General features: G+C 37.6%; 1 protein-coding gene across 1 annotated transcript; it reads left to right on the top strand.

The window, feature by feature from the left end:
* The first annotated feature begins 18,987 nt into the window (after window positions 1–18,987).
* LOC109241247 (probable inactive histone-lysine N-methyltransferase SUVR2) lies at window positions 18,988–24,974 on the top strand. Its single transcript, XM_019407969.1, has 6 exons — window positions 18,988–19,118; window positions 20,010–20,164; window positions 22,035–22,259; window positions 22,898–22,933; window positions 23,047–23,476; window positions 24,349–24,974. The coding sequence occupies exons 3-6, from the start codon at window positions 22,077–22,079 to the stop codon at window positions 24,702–24,704; spliced, it is 1,005 nt and encodes a 334-aa protein (XP_019263514.1). The 5' UTR covers window positions 18,988–19,118; window positions 20,010–20,164; window positions 22,035–22,076; the 3' UTR covers window positions 24,705–24,974.
* Window positions 24,975–25,814: the final 840 nt, after the last annotated feature.

The raw sequence follows: 25,814 nt of genomic DNA, 5'->3' as shown, positions 1-25,814 counted from the left end.
AAAACTAATTAGGAGTGTATTTAAGGAATTATTTTAAACTTACCCTAGGTATAAGGGACCATGTTTGTCATTTTCTCTTGGATTATTGTGAGAGTTTAATGTGGTACTGGCTTATCCCAGCTTGTATGCATTTGCCCAAAATGTGAGGAGAAAGATGATGAGCAAAGGAACAGGCAGTCATTGGATGCATTGTGATTAATATTGCATGAATCAAGTTATAAGCATTGCAACTTAGGGGATGATAGAAAAGACAGAAGGCTATTTCTTAGCTTGGAGGCTTAAAAGCAAGACAAATTTCTAAGGGAGAAAAGAACATAGAGCATCAGGAAAAATTGTTTGCAGCATGAGTTGACCTTATTTAGTTTCACAGTTTTCCCAAGTTTTTTGTCAATATTCACCTAAGCTTCTTAAGGAACAAGGGCAGTCGCATTTTAAACTTAAGGGACAGGTGCTGGTTCAAATCACTCTTCTACTTACATTAAATGGCGTTGGATTGGATGCACTTTTCAGCGTACGCTTTCAATTGTTATGATAACCTGAAAAGAGTCAAGTCACAATGCTGTGTGTCATCTGCACATCTTTCTCATATTTGTGTCCTTTGCTATAGGTGAGTAATTGGTAAGATAAGAAACTTGAAGGTGCTCAAGGTGTACGAATACGAACATGAACTACACTAACACTGATGATGTTTTCTTCAATGGTTTCACTTTTCCGAGTCGTGCGACACTGATCAGTAGCCACAATTCTAGCTGCTATAGAACCAGTAAAATATAATTGGAGCCAGTTACATAACATCTTTCAGTGTGCTGCCATTTGCTTCTTTTATTAACTTTTTGTTCAAGTGCTCCTTGGAGATCCCAGGGAAGTAGTTTGAGACTTTGGTATATGTTCAGAGTAGGAGTTGCAAACGGGCAGGTCGGAGATGGTTTGGATCGAAAACGGGTAGTGAAAAAACGGATAAATTAGCCGATCCGACCCATATTTAATACGGATAAAAATGGGTTAACCATGACTTCTTGAATATGATCACTTTTGAGAGAATTCCTAATCTTCCAAACTTTAGGAACCCCCAATTTGAAGCTTTACAATTAATGTAAATGTTAAACCCATTGGTTATCTATTGGTTATTCATTTTCTAAATGGATAATATGGTTCTTATGCATATTTGAAAAGTTCATTATCCAACCCATTTTTTAGTGGATAATATGGGTGATTAACTGTTTTTCTTTTAACCATTTTGCCACCACTAGTTCAGAGTTATACTAAGAGTTCATGGACTGAATTGTTCCAAATTGTCATTGTGGGTGAATGCAGCCTTCACATGAACATATAATTGATTGTGCATATCTAGGAAAAACAGAGGGGAGTACATATTTTTACACTAGCCTCCAAAGTTAGTGATATCAAAATCATTTTTTTTTTTTTAATATATGCAGTATCTTATGTTTCCTGGAATAAGATGTTACATTGGATTGGTGCACTTTTCAGCATACCTTTTCAATAGTTGTGGTAACCTGAAAAGAGACAAGTTACAATACTCTTGAGTCATCTGTGTATCTCTGCTGAATTTGAGTTTTTTGCTAGTAGTTTAATTGGTAAGATATGGAATTGGATGATGTTTAAGGTGTACGAATATAAACAATACTAACACTTACGATGTTTTCTTCAATGGTTTCACTTTTCATAGTCGTGCTGACACTGATCAGTGCAGCAACCATTGCTGTTCATAGAACAAGTGAGATATAATTGGAGCCAGTTACGTAACATCTTTCAACGTGCAGCCATTTGCCTCTTTTATCAAGTTTTTGTTCAACTGCTCCTTCGAGATCCCAAGTTTTTGTTCAACTGCCATTTGCCATTTGCCTCTTCAGAGTTGTTCTAAAAGTTCATGGATTAATCTGTTCCAAATTTGTCATTGTGGGTAAAAGCAACCTTGTTATGGACATATAGTCGATTGTAATCGTTGTTGTTGCTTTGCTGTTATTGTCGTCGTCTACAACAAACGAAAGAAGAAAAGATGTTATCCCCACATCTCAGTGTTCGTTTATTCCCGGGAGAAATTCAAAAATAGCCAGATTTACAAGTGGTCATTCAAAAATAGCCACAGTTTCAAAAGTAATCGAAATTTAGCCAAATTCTGTCTCGGTAGGACATGTATTTTTATTACTATGAAATTCATAAATGAAGTAGTTAATGGTAGGGTTACCATTATCCTTTTTGTAGTGACGAATCTTGTATGTGTTCCTAAGAAAAGGCATTTGTCCATTTTTCGGGGTCTCAAAGGGGCGTGGAAACGCATAAGAACTCTTGAATGGAAAAGAGATGTAACTCCAGTTCCTTCGGAATCGGTAGTCAATCCTATTTCCGATAGGGGCAGTTGACAATTGAATCCGATTTTGACCATTATTTTCATATCCGTAATAGTACGAAAAGAAGGTCCGGCTCCAAGTTGTTCAAGAATAGTGGCGTTGAGTTTCTCGACCCTTTGACTTAGGATTAGTCAGTTCTATTTCTCGATGGGGCGGGGAAGGGATATAACTCAGTGGTAGAGTGTCACCTTGACGTGGTGGAAGTCATCAGTTCGAGCTTGATTATCCCTAAGCCCAATGTGAGTTTTTCTAGTTGGATTTGCTCCCCCGCCGTCGTTCAATGAGAATGTCATGTAAAGATAATTATGAACGAAAACACTGTTCAAAATCCGAAAAGATACTTTAGTATAATATACTGGAATTGGAGTTCCAGCATATTGCTGGAACTCCAGTATAATATAGTGGAGTTCCAGTATAATATACCGGTCCAGCATAATATTTATACTGGAACTTTTCGCGTGTTGGAGTTCCAGCATAATATGCTGGAAGTTCATACACAGGTGCACCCAGCATATTATGCTGGAACTTTTCGTGTTACAGCAAAATAGTGGCTATTTTTCAATGACTTTGCAAACGATAGCTATTTTTGAATGACCAGTCCGAAAACTGGCTAACCCCTGCTATTTTTACCTTAGTCCTTAATATTTTCCCATTACTTGGCCCTTCTTTCTATCAATCCCATTTGTGACGCATTGAGGCGTTTGGACATGAATTCTAAAATTTCTTTTCAAATTTGGAATTTCACTAAAAGTTGGATTGAAGATGAAGTTGTGTTTGGTTATAATTTTTACAACATATTTGGATGTCTTTTTTTTTTTTTCAAAATCATGAAACATGATTTATACCCCACAACTTGTAAAAAATACCAAAACCACCCCAATTTGATTATCCTACTTGAAATAAACAATCAAAATGCTATTGTTCAACTGTTATCATATTCTGCTTTACTGCAATACACAGAAGATGCAAAATCAATATCACATTTTCTAATTCTACTAACACACAGGGAAGGTGCAAAAGCAGGCATAGCCACATATTTCTCATGATCATATAATCAAACTTCCAGTGGGCAGAGTTCAAGTATCAACTAGGACTGATGTTCCACCATTAGTCGCCAAAGATGTATCTGCCAAAGATGAAAAACCGATGGGGTCATTTTTTAAATTTTAGAAATATAGGGTAAATTTGTAAAACTAAAAACTAGCAAATTCCCATTTTCAAGCGAAAAAGGAAAAATTGGTAAGAATGGGATAACCAAACATTGTTTTCAAAAAAAAAAATGAAAAAAAAGAAAAAAAAATTGTATGTCCAAACGGGCTCTGAGTATCGTTATTATAACTCAAAAGGGAAATTCTGCAAAATCAGAAGTTGATTATGGGCTTTGGGTAGTCTTTACATTTTTTCGCAAAAATCTTACAGAAATGTAACTAAAAAAGTCCCAACTTACTAACCTTTAGCAACTAATTATAGATTTACCAAAACTAGCCAAACACATATTAAAATTGAAAATTCAAAGAAATAAGGTTCTTTCTCTTCAAGAATCACACACAAAGATCTCCCTACATATTTTTAAGCGTGATTAGCAACATTAGATGTAAGACGGAAAGAAAATTTCATGGATGAGGTAGAAAATAAGGTGATGAAATACAAAAAAAAATATATATAAGATTCCAAAAATCTAAGCAAAAAAAGGACTTTTGGACTTTTTCAATGGGTATGGTTGGGATTCATTCAAAACACATAGATGGGTCAATATACAAAATTTGAGGGAGATTGAAGGTGATTTGGACTGAATTGGTATCAAATTCGTAGGTAAAATCGGTTCAAAAAATTCATTTGCGACACATGTATCACATGTATCTCACAAGCAGGTATGCATGGATATACATATGATACATATTTGATACACATCTAATATACAAGTGATATATATATATATATATATATATATATATATATATATATATATATATATATATATATATATATATATATATATATATATATATATTCATCTTCTGCTTCGAATTTTCAATTCAAACCACCTCAAAACTTCACCAAATCATCCCAAAATGGAGATTCAAACTCTTTAAAATGTATCAATCTATTCTAATAACACACACTCAAAAGAAAGCAAAAATTTGACCCTTTTTTTTTTGCTACAAATTGCTAATTGGCTAATATTAGTAATATTTTATAAATTAACTAATTTTTATAATAAGTTACTTATAAATTGACATAGCTGATAAACTGTGATCGAAAAATTAAAAGTCTCACGAAAGACATGGATATTTTCAGGGAGAAATTCAAAAAATAGCCAGATTTACAAGTGGTCATTTAAAAATACCACAGTTTCAAAAGTAATCAAAATTTAGCCATTTTTCATGTAAAGATAAATATGAACGAAAACACTGTTCAAAATCTGGAAAATACTCCAGCATAATATACTGGACTTCCAACATAATATACTAGAGTTCCAGTATAATATACCGGTCCAACATAATATGCCGAAAGTTCATAACAGCTGCTCCAATCTCCAGTATATTATGTTGTAACATTCCGCGTAGTGGAGTTCCAGCATAATATGCTGGAAGTTTATATACAGGTGCACTGATCTCCAATATATCATTTTGGAATTTTCCGTGTTGCAGCAAAATAGTGGCTATTTTTTAATGACTTTGCAAATGCTGACTATTTTACAATAACCAGTCCGAAAACTGGCTAGCCCGTGCTATCATTCTGAAATTTTGTATAAAAACTACACGACTCTGTCACGACCCGGATTTTCCACCATCGGGATCGTGATGGCGCCTACTCGTGGTAGCTAGGCAAGCCAACTTAATTACCTTTCCATCACTAGCAATTATCTTTAACAGTTGATAACATCAATATAGAACATAAAATCTAATAAGAACAATAGCGGAAGTCTGTCTTGAAAAGATGAATTTAAACCGCGGAATAGTCAAAAAAACAACTTCTACCCAAGATTTGGTATCACATTACTCACGAACCACTAAGAATAAACTAAATACAAAGGTCTGAAAGAAATATAACAGCTGTCTGTCTCGAAACAAGGAGGCAACAGTCTAAAAGAAAACAATGAGAAGAGACGCCGGGCCTGCGGACGCCTGCAAGGCTACCTCAGTCTCGTGAATATGAATCGCCTGCTTCCGAACTACTGCTGCTGCTGTTCCTCAAAACCTGGACCTGTGCAAATATGCACAGAAGTGCAGCATCAGCACAACCGACCCCATGTGCTGGTAAGTGTCTAGCCTAACCCCGACGAAGTAGTGACGAGGCTAGACTGGACACCACATAAACCTGTGCAGTTATAGATATACAGCAGAAATCGAATACAAAGCAATTACCAACATGGGAGGGGAAACATGTTATGGGGAGTTACAATAATAACAATAATCCATAGCAATAACTAAAGCAACTTGGGTTCACAGTGAACAAGGAGTCAATACTCAAATGTAAACACATAGCCTCAATAATTGTTGCGGCGTGCAACCCGCTCCATAATTACCATTGTTGCGGCGTGCAACCCGCTCCACAATATCATTGTTGCGGCGTGCAACCCGACCCATCTCACTTATCATATATCATTGTTGCGGCGCGCAACCCGATCCTCATATATTATTGTTGCGGCGCGCAACCCGATCCTCAACATCATTGTTGCGGCGCGCAACGCGATCCTCAATATCATTTAACAGTCTGACTTCCCAAAAAACAATCACAATTAAGGGGCATAAAATAAGCAAATATTTGACAACCATCCCGGCAAGGGAAAGAATCCAACAAGTTCAACCAAACATCCCGACAAGGAAATAATCAACAACGCTTTCTCTTTCTTACTTTCCTTATCTTATAATTCACTTTACTATTTTGAGCCAACGCTCCAAAGAATCAAGTCATTTCGTATACTTTCAATATTCGTATCACAATTCGAACCAATGCTCCAGGAATCAAATGATCCTATTACCGTTCACATGTTATTCACAACATATAGAAATCCTCCAATAAACACGGAGTTCACAACCAAATCATGCTAATCACATTATAAGGACTCACGGTCATGCTAGACACCAATGTATAGATACTCGTCACCATGCCTATACATCGTACTCGATCACATAGCAATTAGCAACAAGACGCAACTCCTATTCCCTCAAGCTAGGGTTAAACCAAACACTTACCTCAAAGCCTTGAAATCCACTTAATCCTCAACTATCGCTTTACCTCGTGATTCCACCTCCAATACAGTGATATCTAGGCATAATTAATTCAACAATATAAATAAAGACTCAATTGCAACTCTCATAAGCCTTAAATATAAATTTTCTAGGCATTATTCCAAAAATACCAAAATTAGACACCGGGCCCACATGGTCCAAACTCTAGGCTCGGACCAAAACCCGATCAACCCATAACCCACGAGTGCAAATATATAATTTTGTTTTAAGATTCGACCCCAAATTGAGGTTGAATCACCCAAAATTCTCAAAACCCTAACTCTACCCAAAACCCATAATTTCTACCTTGATTTTATGATTTAGGGCTAGGATTTCAGTAATTAGATGAAGAAATAATGAGGGAAAGATGTTAAGATTACTTACCCAAAGAGTTATGGAGGAAGGAGAGCTTGAATTTCGTCTATGGAGGGTTTAAGAGGAGAGCCCGTGTGAAAAGAATGAAGAAATCCCGTCACTGGTTCTGTTTTTAGGATTTAAAATAACTGGGCGAATTTGCCCTACGCAATCACGGATATAGGGATGCGATCGCGAAGGGTTACACGGAATGGTCAACGCGATCGCGTGGGTTGTAATGCGATCGCGTAGGGGAATACTGGGGGTCCAAAACTTGGTCTATGCGATCGCAACCCTACTGGTGCGAACGCATTGAAGGAAGTGCTGAGGCAGTGCGATCGCATGATCAAGTACGCGAACGCGAAAGAGCAAAGAGCCAAAGGAACGCGATCGCGGGCTGAAGATTGCGATCGCGTAAGAGGAAATCACTGAGCAAAAATTGCAGAAAAATCTGCTACCCTTCTAAGTGCAAAAACACCCCGAACCACCTCCGAAAATACTCCCGAGCCCTCGGGGCTCCTAACCAGTCACACACACTAACTCAATAACATCCTACGAACTTACTCGAGCGATCAAATTGCCAAAATAACATCAAAATCATTGAATCAAGCCTCAAACTCATCATTTCTATTTCAAACTTCATAAACTTCCAACTTTAGATAATTAGGTCCGAAACACGTCAAACGACGTCCGATTTCGACCAAACTTCACAGAAAGCGCTTAAACAATATATAAGACTTGTGCCGGGCGTCGGAACCAAAATACGAGCCCGATACCACAGTCTTTTAACAAATTTTCATTTCCATTTTCCTTAATAATTTCAGAAAAATAATTTCACAGAAAAATTCATTTCTCGGGCTCTAGACCTCGGAATTCGATTCCGGGCACATGCCCGAGTCCCATATTTTTCTACGGACCTTCCGGGACCGTCCAATCTCGAGTTCGGATCCGTTTACCAAAAATGTTGACCGAAGTCAACCTTAAACATATTAATATCAAAATTCTTCAAATTTTTCACAGAATTCACATATTTCAACATAAAAAGCTTTCCTGCTACGCGCCCGGACTGCGCACGCAAATCGAGGCAAGTAAAAATGAGGTTTCCAGGGCCTCGGAAGCACAGAATGAATGAGAAAACAGGTGATGACCCTTTGGGTCGTCACAGACTCTTTGCAAACTTAAATACCATATGTATTTGAGAAAATGAAAAAAAAATGGTCCCTTATATTTGGGTAGGTTTAAAATAGTCCTTTATGTATACTTTTGAGCAGTTTTATTTTTTAAATTGAGAAAAGTGAATACTTTTGGTCTTCATTAAATATTCAACGAACATTAATAGTAAAATTTAATAAAAACTATAGGGAGAAATTCGACCAGAAAAACTAATAAACTTCCGTCAAAATCCAAAATAACGCAACACAAAAACTCCACAAGATACCATAAATAAACCCAAAAATAACATAAATTGCACATCAGAATATGCAACAGATACTAAAATTAGTAGAAATTCCAACTTTGCACCTCTAAAAAGATACAACAACCCAGTAGAATCCCACATGTAAAGGGTCTGGGGAGGGTAATGTGTACGCAGACCTTATCCCTACCCGATAAAGTACAGAGATTATTTTCGATAGACCCACGCCTCTAATAGCACAAGAGTTTGTCTGCTTCAAGTAGCAAAGAAGATACTTGGCAGCCTGCCAATGCTTAATAGATGGAAGGTGCATGAACTGGGCAAGCCGGTTGACGGCGAATGATATGTCCGGTCTGGTGTTTGTAAGGTATTGAAGAGCACCTATTACCTGTAAATATTCTTTGGCATTTGTAGGAGGTGAACCATCATTAAGCAAAAGTGGTTCAGTTGAGGACATAGGTGTTGAAACTCCCTTTGCGTCCAGCATGTTGAAACGACTTAAAAGTTCATCTATGAACTTACTTTGAGTGAGAAGAAGACCATTATCAACTGGAACAACTTCAATGTTTAAGAAAAATTGCAAGGGACCAAGATCCTTTAATGAGAACCTACTGCCAAGCTTCGAGATAACGTCAAGAATCTGAAAAGTTGATGACCCAGTAATAATAATATCATCCACATAGATGAGAACATAGATCAAGGCAGTGGATGAGTTATAGATAAAGAGGGATGTGTCAGAATAAGATCTTCGAAATCCACAAGAACATAGAAACTGCATGAGCGCATTATACCACGCGCGGGGAGCTTGACGCAAACCATAAATTGGCTTGTGAAGACGGCATACATGATTTGGATAGGTAGGATCAATGAAGCTTTGTGGTTGTTGCATGAAAACAGTTTCCTCAAGCTCACCTTGTAAGAATGCGTTGTTGACGTCAAGTTGATGTAAGGGCCACTTATAAGTGACTGCCAAAGAAAGTATTAGCCGGATGGTAGTGTGTTTAACCACTGGGCTGAAGGTAGCATGAAAATCAATCCCAGGACATTGATGAAATCATTTGGCAACAAGACGAGCTTTGTAGCGTTGAATGGATCCATCAGCATTGTGTTTAAAGCGAAACACCCATTTGCAACCTACGATATTTTGAGCAGTGTTAGATGGCACAAGAGTCAATGTTTTATTTCGCATAAGGGCATCGTACTCTTCACTCATAGCTTCACACCACTGGGGATATTTTTGTGCTTGTTTAACAGTGCTATGAGTGAGGGCGGGGAAGTAAGCGAGGAGGTAGGAAGATAGTCAAATACTTGTTTTGGCTTGAAAATGTTATTCTGGGATCTGGTAACCATGCGGCTTGGTGGTTGGTTTGGTTTATTGGATTGAGGCAGTAGGTGGTCTAAGTTTGAGAGGGTGTTTGAGGAGGTAGTAGGTGTAGGCGACGTAGGAGGAAGAGGCGAGGCAGAAGTGGTGATTTGGAGATCATTGGTCACGACATTATTAGAGGCTACGGGAGCAGTAGATATGCTAATGGAAGAGAAGAGATTGGTGATGGAATGGAGAAGTCAGTTGGGTTATTCGGTGTAGCTATGACTCAAGAGAGGGAGCTGCCCAGGTAGATATAGTGGAGGACGAGACACGGGGCAGAAGTGTAGCAGTAGAGTGGAATGGAAAAGTGTGTTCCACAAAAACAACATGCCTAGAGATGAAGATTTTATTTGATGATGGATCTAAGCAAACATAGCTATTTGTAGAGGAGGAGTACCCCAAGAATACACATGGACGACTTCTTTGATCGGGCTTATGCATGCTATAGGGTCGTAACAAATGATAGCAGAGACACCCAAATACACGTAACTTATGTGGATTTGGAGGACGATGAAACAAGGCTTGGAAAGGGGAGCTACCTTTGAGGAGGGGTGTGGGTAATCGGTTGATCAGATATACTGCAGTTTGGACAGCAAGTGACCAAAATTTGAGTGGTACAGATGCATGATGAAGAATGGTAAGGGTGGTTTCAAGAATGTGTCGATGCTTGCCTTCGGCAGTGCCAACTAATTGGGGAGTGTATTGATCACGCCCAACTCTAGTCCTAAAAAGGATAAGCGGTCGCTGCAAATATAATCCGGTCTAAAAGTCTGGAGTCGAATCCCACAAAGAACTAAGGCTTAGCTGTATCTGTTTAATATCACCAAGAAGACAAGATTGAAAATAAATAAACAGCTGAAAACTAACTATGCTTGAATTGTAAACAATTAGAATAAAGGTCTAAGGTAATGGTTTCCCCCGTTGTTGATTTTCTTGGTTGTATGTTTCTTATAGCGTTGACTTAGTTGCCTCTATCTATCATGAACTCTCCAGCTATCATCTCTCTCAAGCAATTATGATAATTTGCTAGACGCACTCTCTCAAGCTACGCTAGCTAGATTCGCATTACAGTTCACTTAGATCGCACCCGGGGTATCGTTATCTCTAATCCAACCTCTAAACCCTCGGTTATGACTCTCGCCTATACTTCGGGAATGATGTTGTTCAAACAACTACCTAAATATGCACTCTCTCTCAAGCAGATACATAATAAATAGGAACGGCTAATTAAGGATCCTTTCAATTAACCACAATCAAAACATAGTTGAACAAATAGAGTTAAACTAATTCAAATCTATATTACTTATAACAACCAATTCATCCCCAACGGGATTCACCAAAACCTTAGATTAGAAAAGTTAGCTACTCATGAAAATAACAAAAATCACAAACGAATTCATATTCAAAGGTAAAAGAACAAAGAAGAAGATTAAAGATTGATGCCCAATGATCCTCCTTGCCTCTTGCCCCCAGGGGTGTTGTCTAACCCTAAAGTAGTATCTACCCCCCCCCCCTTCAAAATAGGTTTAGGACCCCTTTTATACAAGTTGGAATAGTGTAGGGCTGAAATAACCTTGTCCCGGACGAAATAGGACTTCTTTTTGACGCCTGGAGCGGCGCGGCCGCGGCCAAAACGCGGTAGGACCGTGGCCAGACAAGCTCTCTGATTTTCTGCCGCGGTCAGTTCCGCGTTCGCGGTTTCAACCGCATTTTTCACCCTGTTCCGTTTGGAATTTGGAATAACGTAAAACGTGAAAGTTGTAGACCTTTGAGTTACGTTTCCAACCATATATTGTGGAGCCCAAATGGAGTTCTGAGAAAAAAGTTATGTGCATTTTACTAGACAGTGCGCAATATGCCTACTCGAGTCTTCGTTTGTTCTCAACTATCAAATTTGACCCCCGAACACGATCCCGGCTTAATTCCTTGAGATTTTACTCAGACTTCAAAGCTTCAAATCACTTAAATTCATTCCATAACATCTATATAGCTCGGAATCACACCTACAAGGCATAAAACACACAATTAGTGCAAAACACTAGCGATTAAAGCGCAAACTCAACTAAAGTGCAGTAAATTAGAGTGTAATAAGCGACTAAAATACGTAATTATAGCCTATCATCAACACCCCACACTTACACCTTTGCTCTTCCTCGAGCAATCAAACTACACCTTTTTTTATAGACACGATCTTTTTAAACAATTCTCCTAACTCATCACACCAAGAGTATTTAAAATAGACTAAGCACAAAAGTGTAACATCTTCACCTCAAGATTTGACTCACAAGTACCACGCATTATTCACAACTCACCTACTTACTCTAATATAGAGGTCACTAACATTACCTTTCCTTCATGAATCAAGTGCCCTCACACAACACAAGAGAGTAGTTCCACACAATAAACTTTAAGAACACTTAGGAACTCAAGATAGAAAGAATTCACTCACTCTCAGAAATAACATTCATATGCCACACAAGATGCACCATAAGCTTGCCCGTAGTGTACTACTCCACTAATCGAGCTCATTCAATCTTGGATCAATTAGGACTTTATTTGGTTGTAATGTAGGCTACGGGACGGGTAGGATACATTTAGATATAAGAGTGACTACACCTCCCTAAGCACTTTAATACATATATTTTAACATTTAAACCCCATACTTATGTTAAACCAAAATTCCACCTTCACATCAATGTAAATTACCCCATTCTTCTTTAATCACACTTACGTCAAGAGCCACCACTTATCAAGGAATTTTTTTTTCCCACAACAATCCAACTATATTTTTTTTCATTTCAAGTGGCTCTTCCTTTTTCAAAACAGTGCACATTTCTCCTTATTCAATTAGTTCCAGTCAAAAGCCAAACCAACCACCCCACACTTTAACTTTACAAAGTTCATAACAATTCAAGTGCTTATGAGAGGTTAAAAGGTTTAAATAGATAGTCCATTCAAACAAATGGGTAAGGCTTGTAATGTGGTTGCCAAAGAAACAGGATTACAGGCTCAAAGGGGTTAACTACGATACATAACAATTAGGCGGGTAAAATATACATATATGGCTCAACAAAGAAATGCCTATATCACTTCCTAGACTGAATAAACTACTATTTCGCTTTGCAAACACACGGGGCAAGTTCTAGGCATCAAATGCAATGCACTGAATAATGCAAAACCTTACACACACATGACACATAACTCACTCAGGATTGGATTCATAGACACTCTAGTCAAAGCAGTTAAGCAAAGTTAAGATAATACAATTTAAGGTACTTCTACAAGAGTCAAAAACTGAGCCTAAGCGTCACAGCCAAAGTACTCACTATTCTCAAGGCATAACCAAGTCAAGAGATATTGCTTCAATTCAAAACACAACACAATGGCTCCTACTCCAAAAAAAAAAAAACTAACTACACCCGGTTCAAATAAAACCCTTGGAAAAGAACCGTGGTTTAAAGAAAAACCAAGGGGGAATTGCTACACTACCTAACAAACAAAATCTTTTTTTTTCTTTAGACTTAAATCCTTCAAGAAAATTGTCTAATAGATCCATCGTCGGGAAAAGTCCAATCTTTAAAAAAAAAAAAACTATTTAATTAAACTAATACAGCTAAAGTAGCATGAAAAGTCACCCAGACAATCTCATCACCCCACACTTAAAATTGTGCATTGTCCCCAATGCACACCATAACTAATAAAAGGGTAAAAGAGACTCCCTGGTAGGCAAAAGGCCGAAGCACTAACAACTCATGGGGTATTCAGACTTCTCCCAAGCTTGGTCCTTCGTGCGGGTACCTCACACTTAGTTCCAGCCATTTGGTTTGCTGTTGCATCCTTCCAATACCTTTGCTTTCCATTCTCCTAAAAAAATAAAAAAAATTGACACTACAAAAATAATACAATTAAAAAAAAAGCAATAAAGCTGGGTTGCCTCCCAACAAGCGCTTGATTTAACGTCGCGGCACGACGTGAATCACTTTTTGCCTCCACATCGAGCTTATGAATTGAATCCCCAATTTTGATTCAAGCTTATGATTATGGTCATGGGGCGGTGGAACGAATCTATCAGGCCCAAGGAAATAATGTAGTATTCTGCATTCCTTGGCCTTTGTATGAGGTATGTAATACTGACTTTCTGGCAAGAAGAATTCCAGAATATATGCACCTTGTTCCTCATTCCTTGACTCTTCGATTGGTTCAGATGACTCTATTTCCATATCATCATCCAAACATAATATGAAAAAATGCTTGGAGTGTGGACCAATGCGCTCAAACACATGAACTTCAGGACTCTCAACATCCTCAACATCAGTGATACTAGAGTCAACAAAATTTATATCCTCAAGGTCCTTGGCTGGCTCTAGTCTCACTTCTTCAACATTGACATCCTCAAATTGTGGTTGGCTGGGTTGTTGATGTTCTACTCTGACCTCCCCAATTAACACCTCAAATTCATGCTCTTTTTGGCTACTATCCTCAATATTGGCTTGTTGAGCATTAAAAGCTCCAACCACTTGACTCAATTGAGCCTCCAACTTGCGAATAGTGGCATCTTGCCTTTCTATGTGCAATTGTTTTTCAATGTTTGGTTCTAGAAGGCACTTTAACATATCCTTGATCTCCTTCAAGTCCGCATTCCCAGGTTCTTTGTTCCTATTAACTTCATAAGAAAAGGTAGAACCATCATAGTAAGTGGTTGGGGGAAAATAAAAAATATAAGCACAACCATGAAGGTGACCATTTTTACCACCACACACATCACACACATTCCACAAATAAGATTGAGTTGGTGCACATAACTCGCTCTTAGGAACGTTTTGAAAATTTTGCCACGGGTGGTTTCCTTCACAATATGTATGGAGATCAATAGTAGAATTATCTACACCTAAATTCCCATAATTCCAAGATGCCATGTTTCTCAAATCGATAGTTATATTAAAAAAATACAAAAAAAACAAAACAAAATAAAAGTTCAAACTCATAACCTAGCAATATATACAGCTACAACTACACCGTTAGTTCCCCGGCAACGGCGCCAAAATTTGATCACGCCCAACTCTAGTCCTAAAAAGGATAAGCGGTCGTTGCAAATATAATCCGGCCTAAAAGTCCGGAGTCGAATCCCACAGAGAACTAAGACTTAGCTGTATCTGTTTAATATCACCAAGAAGACAAGATTTTAAAATAAATAAATAGCTGAAAACTAACTATGCTTGAATTGTAAACAATTAGAATAAAGGTCTAAGGTAATGGTTTCCCCCATTGTTGATTTCCTTGGTTGTATGTTTCTTATAGCGTTGACTTAGTTGCCTCTATCAATCATGAACTCTCCAGCTATCATAAATCTCTCTCAAGCAATTATGATAATTTACTAGACGCACTCTCTCAAGCTACGCTAGCTAGATTCGCATTACAGTTCACTTAGATCGCACCCGGGGTATCGTTATCTCTAATCCAACCTCTAAACCCTCGGTTATGACTCTCGCCTATACTCCGGGAGTGATGTTGTTCAAACAACTACCTAAATATGCACTCTCTCTCAAGCAGATACATAATAAATAGGAACGGCTAATTAAGATCCTTCAATTAACCACAATCAAAACATAGTTGAACAAATAGAGATTAAACTAATTCAAATCTATATTACTTATAACAACCAATTCATCCCCAACGGGTTTTACCAAAATCTTAGATTAGAAAAGTTAGCTACTCATGAAAATAACAAAAATCACAAACGAATTCATATTCAAAGGTAAAAGAACAAAGAAGAAGATTAAAGATTGATGCCCAATGATCCTCCTTGCCTCTTGCCCCCAAGGGTGTTGTCTAACCCTAAAGTAGTGTCTCCCCCCCCCCCCGTTCAAAATAGGTTTAGGACCCCTTTTATACAAGTTGGAATAGTGTAGGACCGAAATAACCTTGTCCCGGACGAAATAGGACTTCTTTTTGACGCCTGGAGCGGCGCGTCCGCGGCCAAAACGCGGTAGGACCGCGGCCAGACAAGCTCTCTGATTTTCTGCCGCGGTCAGTTCCGTGGTCGCGGTTTCGACCGCATTTTTCACCCTGTTCCGTTTGGAATTTAGAAAAACGTAAAACATGAAAGTTTTAGACCTTTGAGTTAGCTTTCCAACAATATATTGTGGAGCCCAAATGGAGTTCTGAGAAAAAAGTTATGTGCATTTTACTAGACAGTGTTCAATATGCCTACTCGAGTCTTCGTTTGTTCTCAACTATCAAATTTGAACCCCGAACACGATCCCGGCTTAATTCCTTGAGCTTTTACTCAGACTTCAAAGCTTCAAATCACTTAAATTCATTCCATAACATCTATATAGCTCGGAATCACACCTACAAGGCATAAAACACACAATTAGTGCAAAACACTAGCGATTAAAGCGCAAACTCAACTAAAGTGCAGTAAATTAGAGTGTAATAAGCGACTAAAATACGTAATTATAGCCTATCATCATGTATGGAGGGCTCAAAAGGTGTTGATTGCCAGATTCTTGAAGAATAGTTTTAAGACCGATGTATTCACCGCCTCCATCAGTGTAAAGTGTACCAATTTTAGTGGAGAAGTAATTCTCAACAACTTTCTTAAAATTGATAAAGGTTTGCGAGTGACATCCGATTTGTGCTTAAGAGGAAATAACCATGTGTATTTGGTGAAATGATCAACAAAAATGACATAAAAACGAAAATTATCAAATGATGTAATAGGAGCTGGACCCCAAACATCTGAGTAAATTATTTCAAATGGTCGATGACTAACAATAGATATTGCACCAAATGGAAGTTGGTGACTTTTATTACAAAAGGCAAGAATTGCAGAATGTAAAAGAGTTACTAAGGGACACGGGAAGCTTAAAAAAAGAAGAGATGAAGCTCTTGGTGATACGTGGCTACGGATGGCCAAGTCTTACATGCCAGAGATATAAGGTAGGAGACTGGGAAGCGACAAAGTGAGCTTGATGTGAGAGACTGGTGGATCTACTAGGCAGCTTAGTTGTTGGCCATTCATAGAGGTCATTGTTTCTCCCTCCTTGAAGTAGTGCTGCCCCCGTGTTCAAATCCTTAACAACATAAGAGTAAGGAAAAATTCAATAGAAGTTAGATTTTGACGACAAAATTGTGCAATAGAGATTATATTGTGTCTTATTTTTGGTGAACATAAGACATGATGAAGAGAAAAGGAATGAACAAATGAAGTAGAATGAAAAGTTGTTTGACCAATATGCGAAATTGGGATACTGTTACCATCTCATATGATGATCTTATCATTGCATGAGATATCAGTGACAGAAGTGAGGTTGGACAGATTGTCTGTTATGTGATGTGATGCTCCGGAATCCATAACCCAAGGAGTTCCATTGTTGTTGTAGGAGCGAGTTTGCTTGTGCTTCATATTTGTTGTGCGATTGAGAGCGACAAACCTTGGCTATGTGAGCATATTTGTCACACAATTGACATTGAACACGTTGTTGGTTGGATTGATGGGAACCGAAGGACCTAGAGTTATTGTTAGGTGGTCCAGGGTAGTGACGATTGTTAAAAGAGTTATTGGGTCCTCCTTGCTGCTGGTTGCTACAGCGTTGTTGGGTATTGTTGGCTGCGTTGTTGTAGTTGCGCCTGAAGGAGTTTTGGTTTGATGGGGCTCGTTGATTTAATTGAGCAGTGATCAAGGGTGTATTGGTTTTTGGTTATGAATGTTGGAGAAAAACCTCGTGGGCTAGGAGCTTGTCATACAATTCCTCAAAGGATATTGGATTATCTCGAGCACGGATGGCTGCTGAGATTTCTTTGAATTCCGATCCAAAACCGCTGAGTTTTTTTATGACGAGCTCTTCATTGGTCAATGGAGACCCTCTGGATGCAAGTTCATCGGCAACTGATTTGATCTCTTTTATGTACTCAGCTACTGTACGAGATTCTTTTCGAAGATTGGAAAGGATGTCGTGGAGGCCAAAGATTCTTGATCGTGATCTGTTTGCAAATGTTGTTTGGAGTATTTCCTAGGCTTGCTTAGCAGTAGATGCTTGGGCTATCATTGGGGCAATGGAATGTTCAACAGATGCTATGATAGCATTGCGAACTAAGTTGTCTTGGCGGAGCCAGAGCTTTAAGTTGGGATTGATCAATTGCTTATCATTTTCTGTGTAGTATTCAACGGGACAACTATAGGAGCCGTTAATAAATCCCACTAGATCGTAGCCGAATAGAAGAGTTTTGACTTGGCTTGCCATGTTGAATAGTTGGTGCTTCTTGCTAGTTTCAAAGATAGTTGGGAAGCAGGGTTGAAAGATATTAATTGAGATGGTTGAACTATGGAGTTATGACCATAGACACGTGATGGAGTGGAATTGGCTGTTGATGATGAGGAATTGTTTCCCGTCATTGTGAAACTTAGAGCAGATTACTAACTCGTTGGAGTGTCAATTGCCCTGATACCATAAAAGCACAAGAGTTCTGATGGAACTGTTATATATTTACTGAGATCAATTATTTATAATACAAGAGTACAATGAGCTTGGGAGAATAAGAGTCTACAAAGATAAGATACAATCTATAAAGATAAGTATTTGAGTTCAAAGGGAATTATCCATTTGAGAAGTTGTTAGCTGTGATTATCTTCTATAGCCACAAGAAAATTAAAAAAAAAAACCACCTCTAAAAAGATAGTTCTCGTTAAATCTAACAATAAGAGTTTCTTAAATATTTAATAGATATCAAAAGTATTTATTTTTTGCCAACTTAAAGAATTAAAGATACTCAAAAACAAATATTCAGGGGTCGTTTGGTAGGGTGCATAAGAATAGTGCAGAATAAGGTTTATTAGTAATGCATGGGTTAGTAATACAAGCATTATTTAGATATTATATTTTATCTACTATTTGGTGTGGTGTATTAAAAATATAATGCGTTGCATAATTTTTAAGAAAAATATAGTTACAAAAATGCCCTCCATATTCTCTAGCTTTAAGGGACTTTAAGGACAATTTTGTCTTTAACTATACTAATGCATGCATTTAATAGCCTTGGTATTATTAATGTCATGATTTTCTATATAATACCAAATATGATGTACACAGGTAGAAAAAATGTACCAAACAAGGTATTACTAATGCACAAAGCTAATGCTTGCATTATTTTTTCTAATACCTCCTGCCAAACAACCCTTAAAGGACTATTTTAGACCTACTCACAAACATAAGGGACCATTTGAGTTAAGAACTCGATAAATACAAACGCCATTGCTGACGCGTCAATTTCACAACATTTTCTCTGCTGTTCCCCCAATACAATTTATTCGCTGCGCCGTGCGCCTTTCACTTTCTCTGCAAATTGACTGCTGCTGGAGTTAAACCTCATTTTCCATGGTAACAACAGAGTCTCATTTTTTCAAAATTAAATGCATTATTTGGAATTAGTGGGTTCAGAATACTTACTACTATTATTTTGTTGCAGTTTGTACAAGTGCACTATAAATTATTGTTACTTTTTTTTAATTGAAAAAAAATTTAATTATATACCTGGATCAAATTGATAGCTGTGGGTGGAGATTGTACCCACGGCTCTCTTACTACTGTACCCACTCCTATTTTATAGCAGTGGATACGAATTCAGTATTTTTCATTTTCATGTAATGTTAATTTCATCTTGACCTGCTTTTTTTTTTTTTTTTTTGGTGTGTGTGTGTGCATTTATTTTTCGTTAGGGTTGAATTGCTATTAGCTTTCAGCGGCTTGCTATTCTTCGATTCTGTTACAGGGTAACTGTTTGGGTGAATTTACCAGTTTAACAACTACAAGAACAAATTTTAATTTTATTTCCTAGAAGTTTCTAGTGATTTTATGAATGCTGGGTGTTTTAGGAGTAGTGGTGGCAAATGGGCAGGTCGGGTCAGATGTGGGCGGGTTGAAATTGTGTAGTGTAAAAACGGATAAGTTATCTGACCCGACCCATATTTAATACGGTTAAAAAAGGGGTTAACTGGTGGATAATATGGATATCCATATTATTCATGACTTCTTGAATATGATCACTAGTTATCCATTGGTTATCTATTTTAAATGGATAATATGGTTCTTATCCATATTTGACCCGTTTTTTAAAAATTTATTATCTAACCCTTTTTTTAATGGATAATATGGGTGGATAACTGTTTTCTTTTAACCATTTTGCCGCCACTATTTAGGAGGGTTGTTGTGCATGAATTATCATGTTCTTTTTGCTCTCGTTTAATAGTATTTCTTTTTGTCTTTATAAAGGTGATGTTGGAGCTAGCTTGTGTACATCTCGACTAATCCACAGATTACCTGTTACCTCCCATCAGCGGAGGTACTGGGTAATTCTGCTCACTAAAGCTTACACAGATTGAAAGAGTTGGCCTAGTGTCGACTCCACGGGATTTGTACGACCAAAGGTTATTACTCAAAACTCTTAGCCACTAGGTCACTGCCTAGGGGGTTATTCTTCTTTAATACCGTGGTTTCAGTTGTGGCAATTCGACTTCTTACAGAGTTTCTAACATTGAAAACCAAATGCCTTGAAGTTGCTTTTTCATGTGTGTGGATGAAAGTTTGGATTTAGTTTCGAGAAATGCTCGTAAAGAATATATTTTTCTTATGATCCTCTATGTTGGTAATGTGTTAGTTTCAGTCTTTCAGAGCATATTAGTATTTATGGCTATTCATGAGTTAGTTACATTATGCGTAGGCGGATCAGTATTTGAACTTTATGCGTTTGAGTTAGGGATTCTATCACAATGTTGGGTTCAAAATCTATAATTTGTGCTTATCTAGTGAATTTTTGACACAAATATAGGGTCTAAGCCAAAGGTAAGAACCATGTAAAATTGGACTATCAAACCCTCTATTCTAGGTCCATCCCAGAAATTATAGTTGTAGTTTAATCATATATATTTTTGTAACTCTTTACTCTTCTTAAGGCTACTAATCCAGTTACATGCATACTTATTATCCACTATCAAATCTATCGCCCTCCCTCCCACTTTACATGATAGTGTTTAGTTGGCACGAAGTTTAAGAAGGAAAGAAAGACTTTTGAAACTTGTGATTTAAAACAAGCAATACAAATTTTTGTTGGTATAAATCATCACATTAAGGGTAAAATGAGTATTTTAAAGTTAAATTGTTACTACATATAGAAATGTATCGTTCTTTTTGAGACTGATTAAAAAGGGAAGAGTTTCACATAAAGTGGGACAGAAGGAGTATTATTTACTACCCTATTTGTTTGTCTTCCATCCCTTATTATCTGAACTACCAACTAACACCACCATAATATCACTAAATCATGAATAATTACAAATACTAATATGCTCTAAAACTAACATATACTCCCTCAATCCCAATTTATGTGATGTACTTTCCTTATTAGTCATCCCAAAAAGAAAGGCTACCTTTCTGCATTTAGAAACAATAATTTTAAACTTCTCATTTTACCCGAAACGAGATGATTTAGGCATTTAGCCACACAAATATCTATGGGTTGGCTTAGACCACAAGTCTGAAAAATCTTTGTGCCTAGTCATACAACATACATAATGGGACGGAGGTTGTAATAAATTTGTTTAGATTTTAGTGTTGTCTGTTTGTGCTTGTAACCACTTTTTTAAGAAGTTAAGAGAAGCTCGCAGTATTTCAGCCTTCTTTATATGCCAACTTCTAGTACTTTTTATTTTTATTTTGCATATATCGGTCTAGGATGAGCTTAAATGGAGCGACACGGTCAGTGAGGATTCATATAGCCAACCACAACTTGTTTGGGATTGTGGCATAGTTGTTGTTGTTGAAGAATCTTCAGCCATCTAAGCAATCTTTCTATGTGCACCGGATGATGTAAACAGTTCCCCACTTAATCAGATTCCTCGAAAGTTGTAATCTTTCATGTTTGAAATTCTTAACTAGCTGTACTTGTAAATATACATATTTTCTCTCTTGTAGGACTTACTTTGATGCTATATCTTTTACAGGAGTGGCATAAAGCCTTAGATGTCTTGGACTAATTTAGTTTTTAAATACTCTTTTGGTCCTAGTGTTGAATTTTCAAAAGCCAGCTGATTGAGGAAACATCCCATCAGCTTTATGCGATTTTCTTACCGACTTACCTTGGGAAATCATTGTCTGTATGTTTGGATTAGTTATTATATTTGGGTATTCAAAGCCTCTGTTACGTGGGTCTTTGGTGTTACTGCTGTGTAATTCTTGTTGGCTATCTAGTACTTTGTATCTTGTCCCCTTCTCTAGCAGATGATGTCTTGGAAAATGCAGGCTCAATTTCAAGCTGCTATCTTAAATCAGCTTCGATAAGCAATGCCTCCAAACTCTAGGGTCGATTGTGCCTTTCGTGCTATGAAAGCTATCGGGATTTCTGGAGACAAGGTGAAGCCAGTGTTGAAGAAACTTTTAAAACTGTATAATAAAAATTGGGACCTTATAGAAGAGGAGAACTATAGGGTCCTTGCAGATGCGATATTTGAAAACGAGGAATCAAAGGTGCTAATTTCCTTCATTTAATACACTTCTGTTTTTCTTCCTTTTGAATGAGTACTCCCTCCTAGGGGCGGATTTATAGGAAAAAATATGGGGCACATAAACCCATGGTCTCTTTGCAAAATTAGATATTTTATGTATATATTTTCTAAAATTGGTATATTATTAACTCTTGGCACCCATGCTCCAAGAAGGGTGAATGGTGCACTTGGTTTAAGGTTGGGTTAATTACTAAGAGTAATAGAGATCAATTCCCACTTAATACATTTTCTCCTCATTTTTTTAGTAGTGCACCCATGTACTAGAAATCTTAGATCTGCCTCTGCTCCCTCAGTTTCATTTTATTTTATGTGAGTGTGTTTGACTAGGCATGTAGTTTAAGAAAGAAAGGAAGACTTTTTGGACTTGTAGTCTTAAACATGCCAGGACAGTTCTGTGGTTATAGAAGCGTGTGATTAGGAGTAAAATGGGAAGTTTGAAATTAAATTGTTTCCAAACGTACAAAGAGTATCGTTCTTTTGGAACATACAAAAAAGAAAAGAGTGCCACGTAAAAATGGAATAGAGAGTACTTTGTTTTCAGTTTTCTGCCATCTCTTTCATATGAGCTTTTTTTTGCTGACATGCTTTCTTTCATTTCAGGAAACAGAAAATAAAAAGTCATCCGAGAATCCCGAAGTATTGAATTACTTTAATGTTCTTACTTTCTGGCTACGGTCTTCCATAATATGCCGTTTTTCTCGAATCTTTCTACTCACCTTTACTTCCTTTCACTTTTTGATTTCGTTCAGCAAGAGGAGCTGGTTCAAGATGAGCCTGAACCACCTCTAAAAAGGCAGCGGTTAAAAAATCAATTAAGTCAACCATATGATTCTCCTGAATCTCATGTGCAAAACCAGCCACTGGGTGTTCTAGATTCCTCTCAATCCATGGGCGATGAGTCACAGGCTGGATCTTGTCCATCATTTGGTAGAAACAAAGGAAAGCAACCTATTTCATCCAATTCTTTAGTACCACAGGGAGGATCTCCTTTATCTCAGCCTTCTAGCATAGACAAGAGCCTTCCAGTTTCTAGGAGAGCTGGATCTATTTCTGGTAATGGAATCCCAGTGTCTCCTACGATGAAATCCAATGCTAACCATGCTTTTATCAAACCTAAGGATGAGCCGATCACTGATGACCTGCCACATTTTGAAGTTCCTCTTGCCGTCATCCGTCCAGGTAGAGGGTATCTCATTTCCGTTTATGGTTCAATCTATTAATTATAGAACAAGTGCTGAAAAGGACTCTCTTATGTGTGCTCTTGACATTGGCAAAGTTTTAAAAATGGAATGAAATGTTAGGTTGTTGATAATTTTGACACCTCCTTTAACAACTAGATCGCTTCGCTTTGCAAATTTTGCATTCACAGCATTTTAATCCTATTGACTTTAAGGAAGAGTGTTTCTGGATTTATATAGACTTTTAAGGAAGTGTGTTTCTGGATTTATATAGACTTTTAAGGAAGTGTGTTTCTGGATTTATGTAGAGTTTTAAGGAAGTGTGTTTCAGGATCTCAAACCAAATTGAGCTTTTCCTGATTCTTCCACTGAATTTCAAATTTCTTATTTGCCTATTCAACTTTCAAGAATTGGCTAGATTATCCATTTCCATCTGATCTCGTCTCCAATTGTACAGAAAGTAGTTCAAGCTATATTAGAGAAACACGAAAAGTTGTGCTTGAGTTGCAGTTAACCTTTGTGATTATGAGGGATGTATCCTTGATCACTATGATTATTACTTTCTGTTTGTCTTTTAACTTCAGTGACAAGAGTGGGTTGCTCTAGTGGTGAGCACCCTCCACTTCCAACCGAGAGGTTGTGAGTTCGAGTCACCCCAAGAGCAAGGTGGGAAGTTCTTGGAGGGAGGGATGCCGAGGGTCTATCGGAAACAGCCTCTCTACCCAAGGGTAGGGGTAAGGTCTGTGTACACACTACCCTCCCCAGACCCCACTGGTGGGATTATACTGGGTTGTTGTTGTTGTTTTAACTTCAGTACAAGACCTATGAGGTGTGTCCTTTTCTTCTCTTAGAGTATGTAATCTGAATTTGCAGGTTCAGCAAGTAAAGGTGAGACATTGCCAAATGTCGTCGACTCAGATACAAATGATGGAATTCCACTTTGTCAAGGAGTACCTAACGGCAAGCCTGAAACAAGCACCGTTAAATCTCCAACCGGCCTGGAGATAGCTTCCTCACTATCTGGAGAAGTGAAAATTATCTTGAAGTGTGGCCCAGTTCTTGGAAGATCAGATTTCTACATGCCTACTCTCGATGAAGTGGTGAAGTTAATGGAGGATAAATATCTCAAACAATACAAAGAACTTGATCCTAATTTTTCGGTGATGAAAGTCATGGCAGATGTTTGTCAGTGTTTCTGGGAAATGGGCACTGAATCACCAAATAAATAATCGACTAAATGAAGTCCTCATTAAGTTAAGGAAAATTTACTAGGAAGCATGCAGAAGGAGAAATGAGACTGGTTCAGTAAGCAGGTTTACATTTAGCTTACAACATTTTGTGTTAAGCTCAATTTGAGCTTAACAACATCTTCGTAAATTCTGCGTTTTTTCTTTTCTTCTTCGTGTTCTTTTTCTGTGTATCCGTTATTGCAGGTGACGCTGTTAAGAACCTTCTTGCCATTTTAATATGAAGAAAAGGTTGGAAAAGTTGAAAATGAAGGCATAATTCACCTAATTATCTGGTTTTGTCTTGTAAAAAAGACCTCTGTCAGCTGTGCATACCTTTTTTTAAGTAGATTTAGAGTACTTCTCGAATAATATATTGTTTGACCATACAAAGGCTAATACTTTAGGGAGTAACATGACTGATTTTTGAGATTTTTGGACTAACAGTTTTGGGAGTAACATGACTTAAACAAATGCTGTAATAGTTCAGGAATGATATGACTGTAATTTTAGAGGCGCGAAAGCGAAAGCCTATAGGTTTGCTCTTTTCGAGGCTTTTGCTGATGTCTGCGGACTTTCTTATGTTGCCGTCAACCGCTACGTCCCGGTTCATAAATTTTATTTCGATTCTGTTTTGGAGTACACGCGAAACGTGCTTCTATAACTGGAAATCCGTCTTTACATTGGATGGTTTGGTATTTTGACGATACCTACTTATTGATTTCTCCCTTTTTAGGGAAAGCATCCCATAAAATTTGATGGGATAAATCATAAATATCAAATAAAACCCCTTGAATTTTTCTGTATTTTCCTTTTCCCTTTAGGATATGTATTTTTTTCTCTTAGGGTGTGTTTGGTATGAAGGAAAACATTTTCCGGAAAATATTTTTTAATTTTTTCATGTTTGGTTGGCTTAAATATTTTGGAAAATATTTTCCTTATCAATTCATTTTCCTCCAATTGGAGGAAAATGTTTTCCTTATCAAGAGAAGGAAAACATTTTCCAAAACTCCTTCACAACATTCCCCACCCTCACCAACCCCCAACCCCCTTCTCTCCCAAAAAAAGTTTTTTTTTTTTTTAAATTCAGTTTTTCTGTTACCAGCCACCCTA

The sequence above is a fragment of the Nicotiana attenuata genome, unplaced genomic scaffold (assembly GCF_001879085.1).
Source record: "Nicotiana attenuata strain UT unplaced genomic scaffold, NIATTr2, whole genome shotgun sequence".
In the NCBI taxonomy this organism is placed as follows: domain Eukaryota; kingdom Viridiplantae; phylum Streptophyta; class Magnoliopsida; order Solanales; family Solanaceae; genus Nicotiana; species Nicotiana attenuata.
This window is presented reverse-complemented; position numbering and strand designations above follow the sequence as displayed.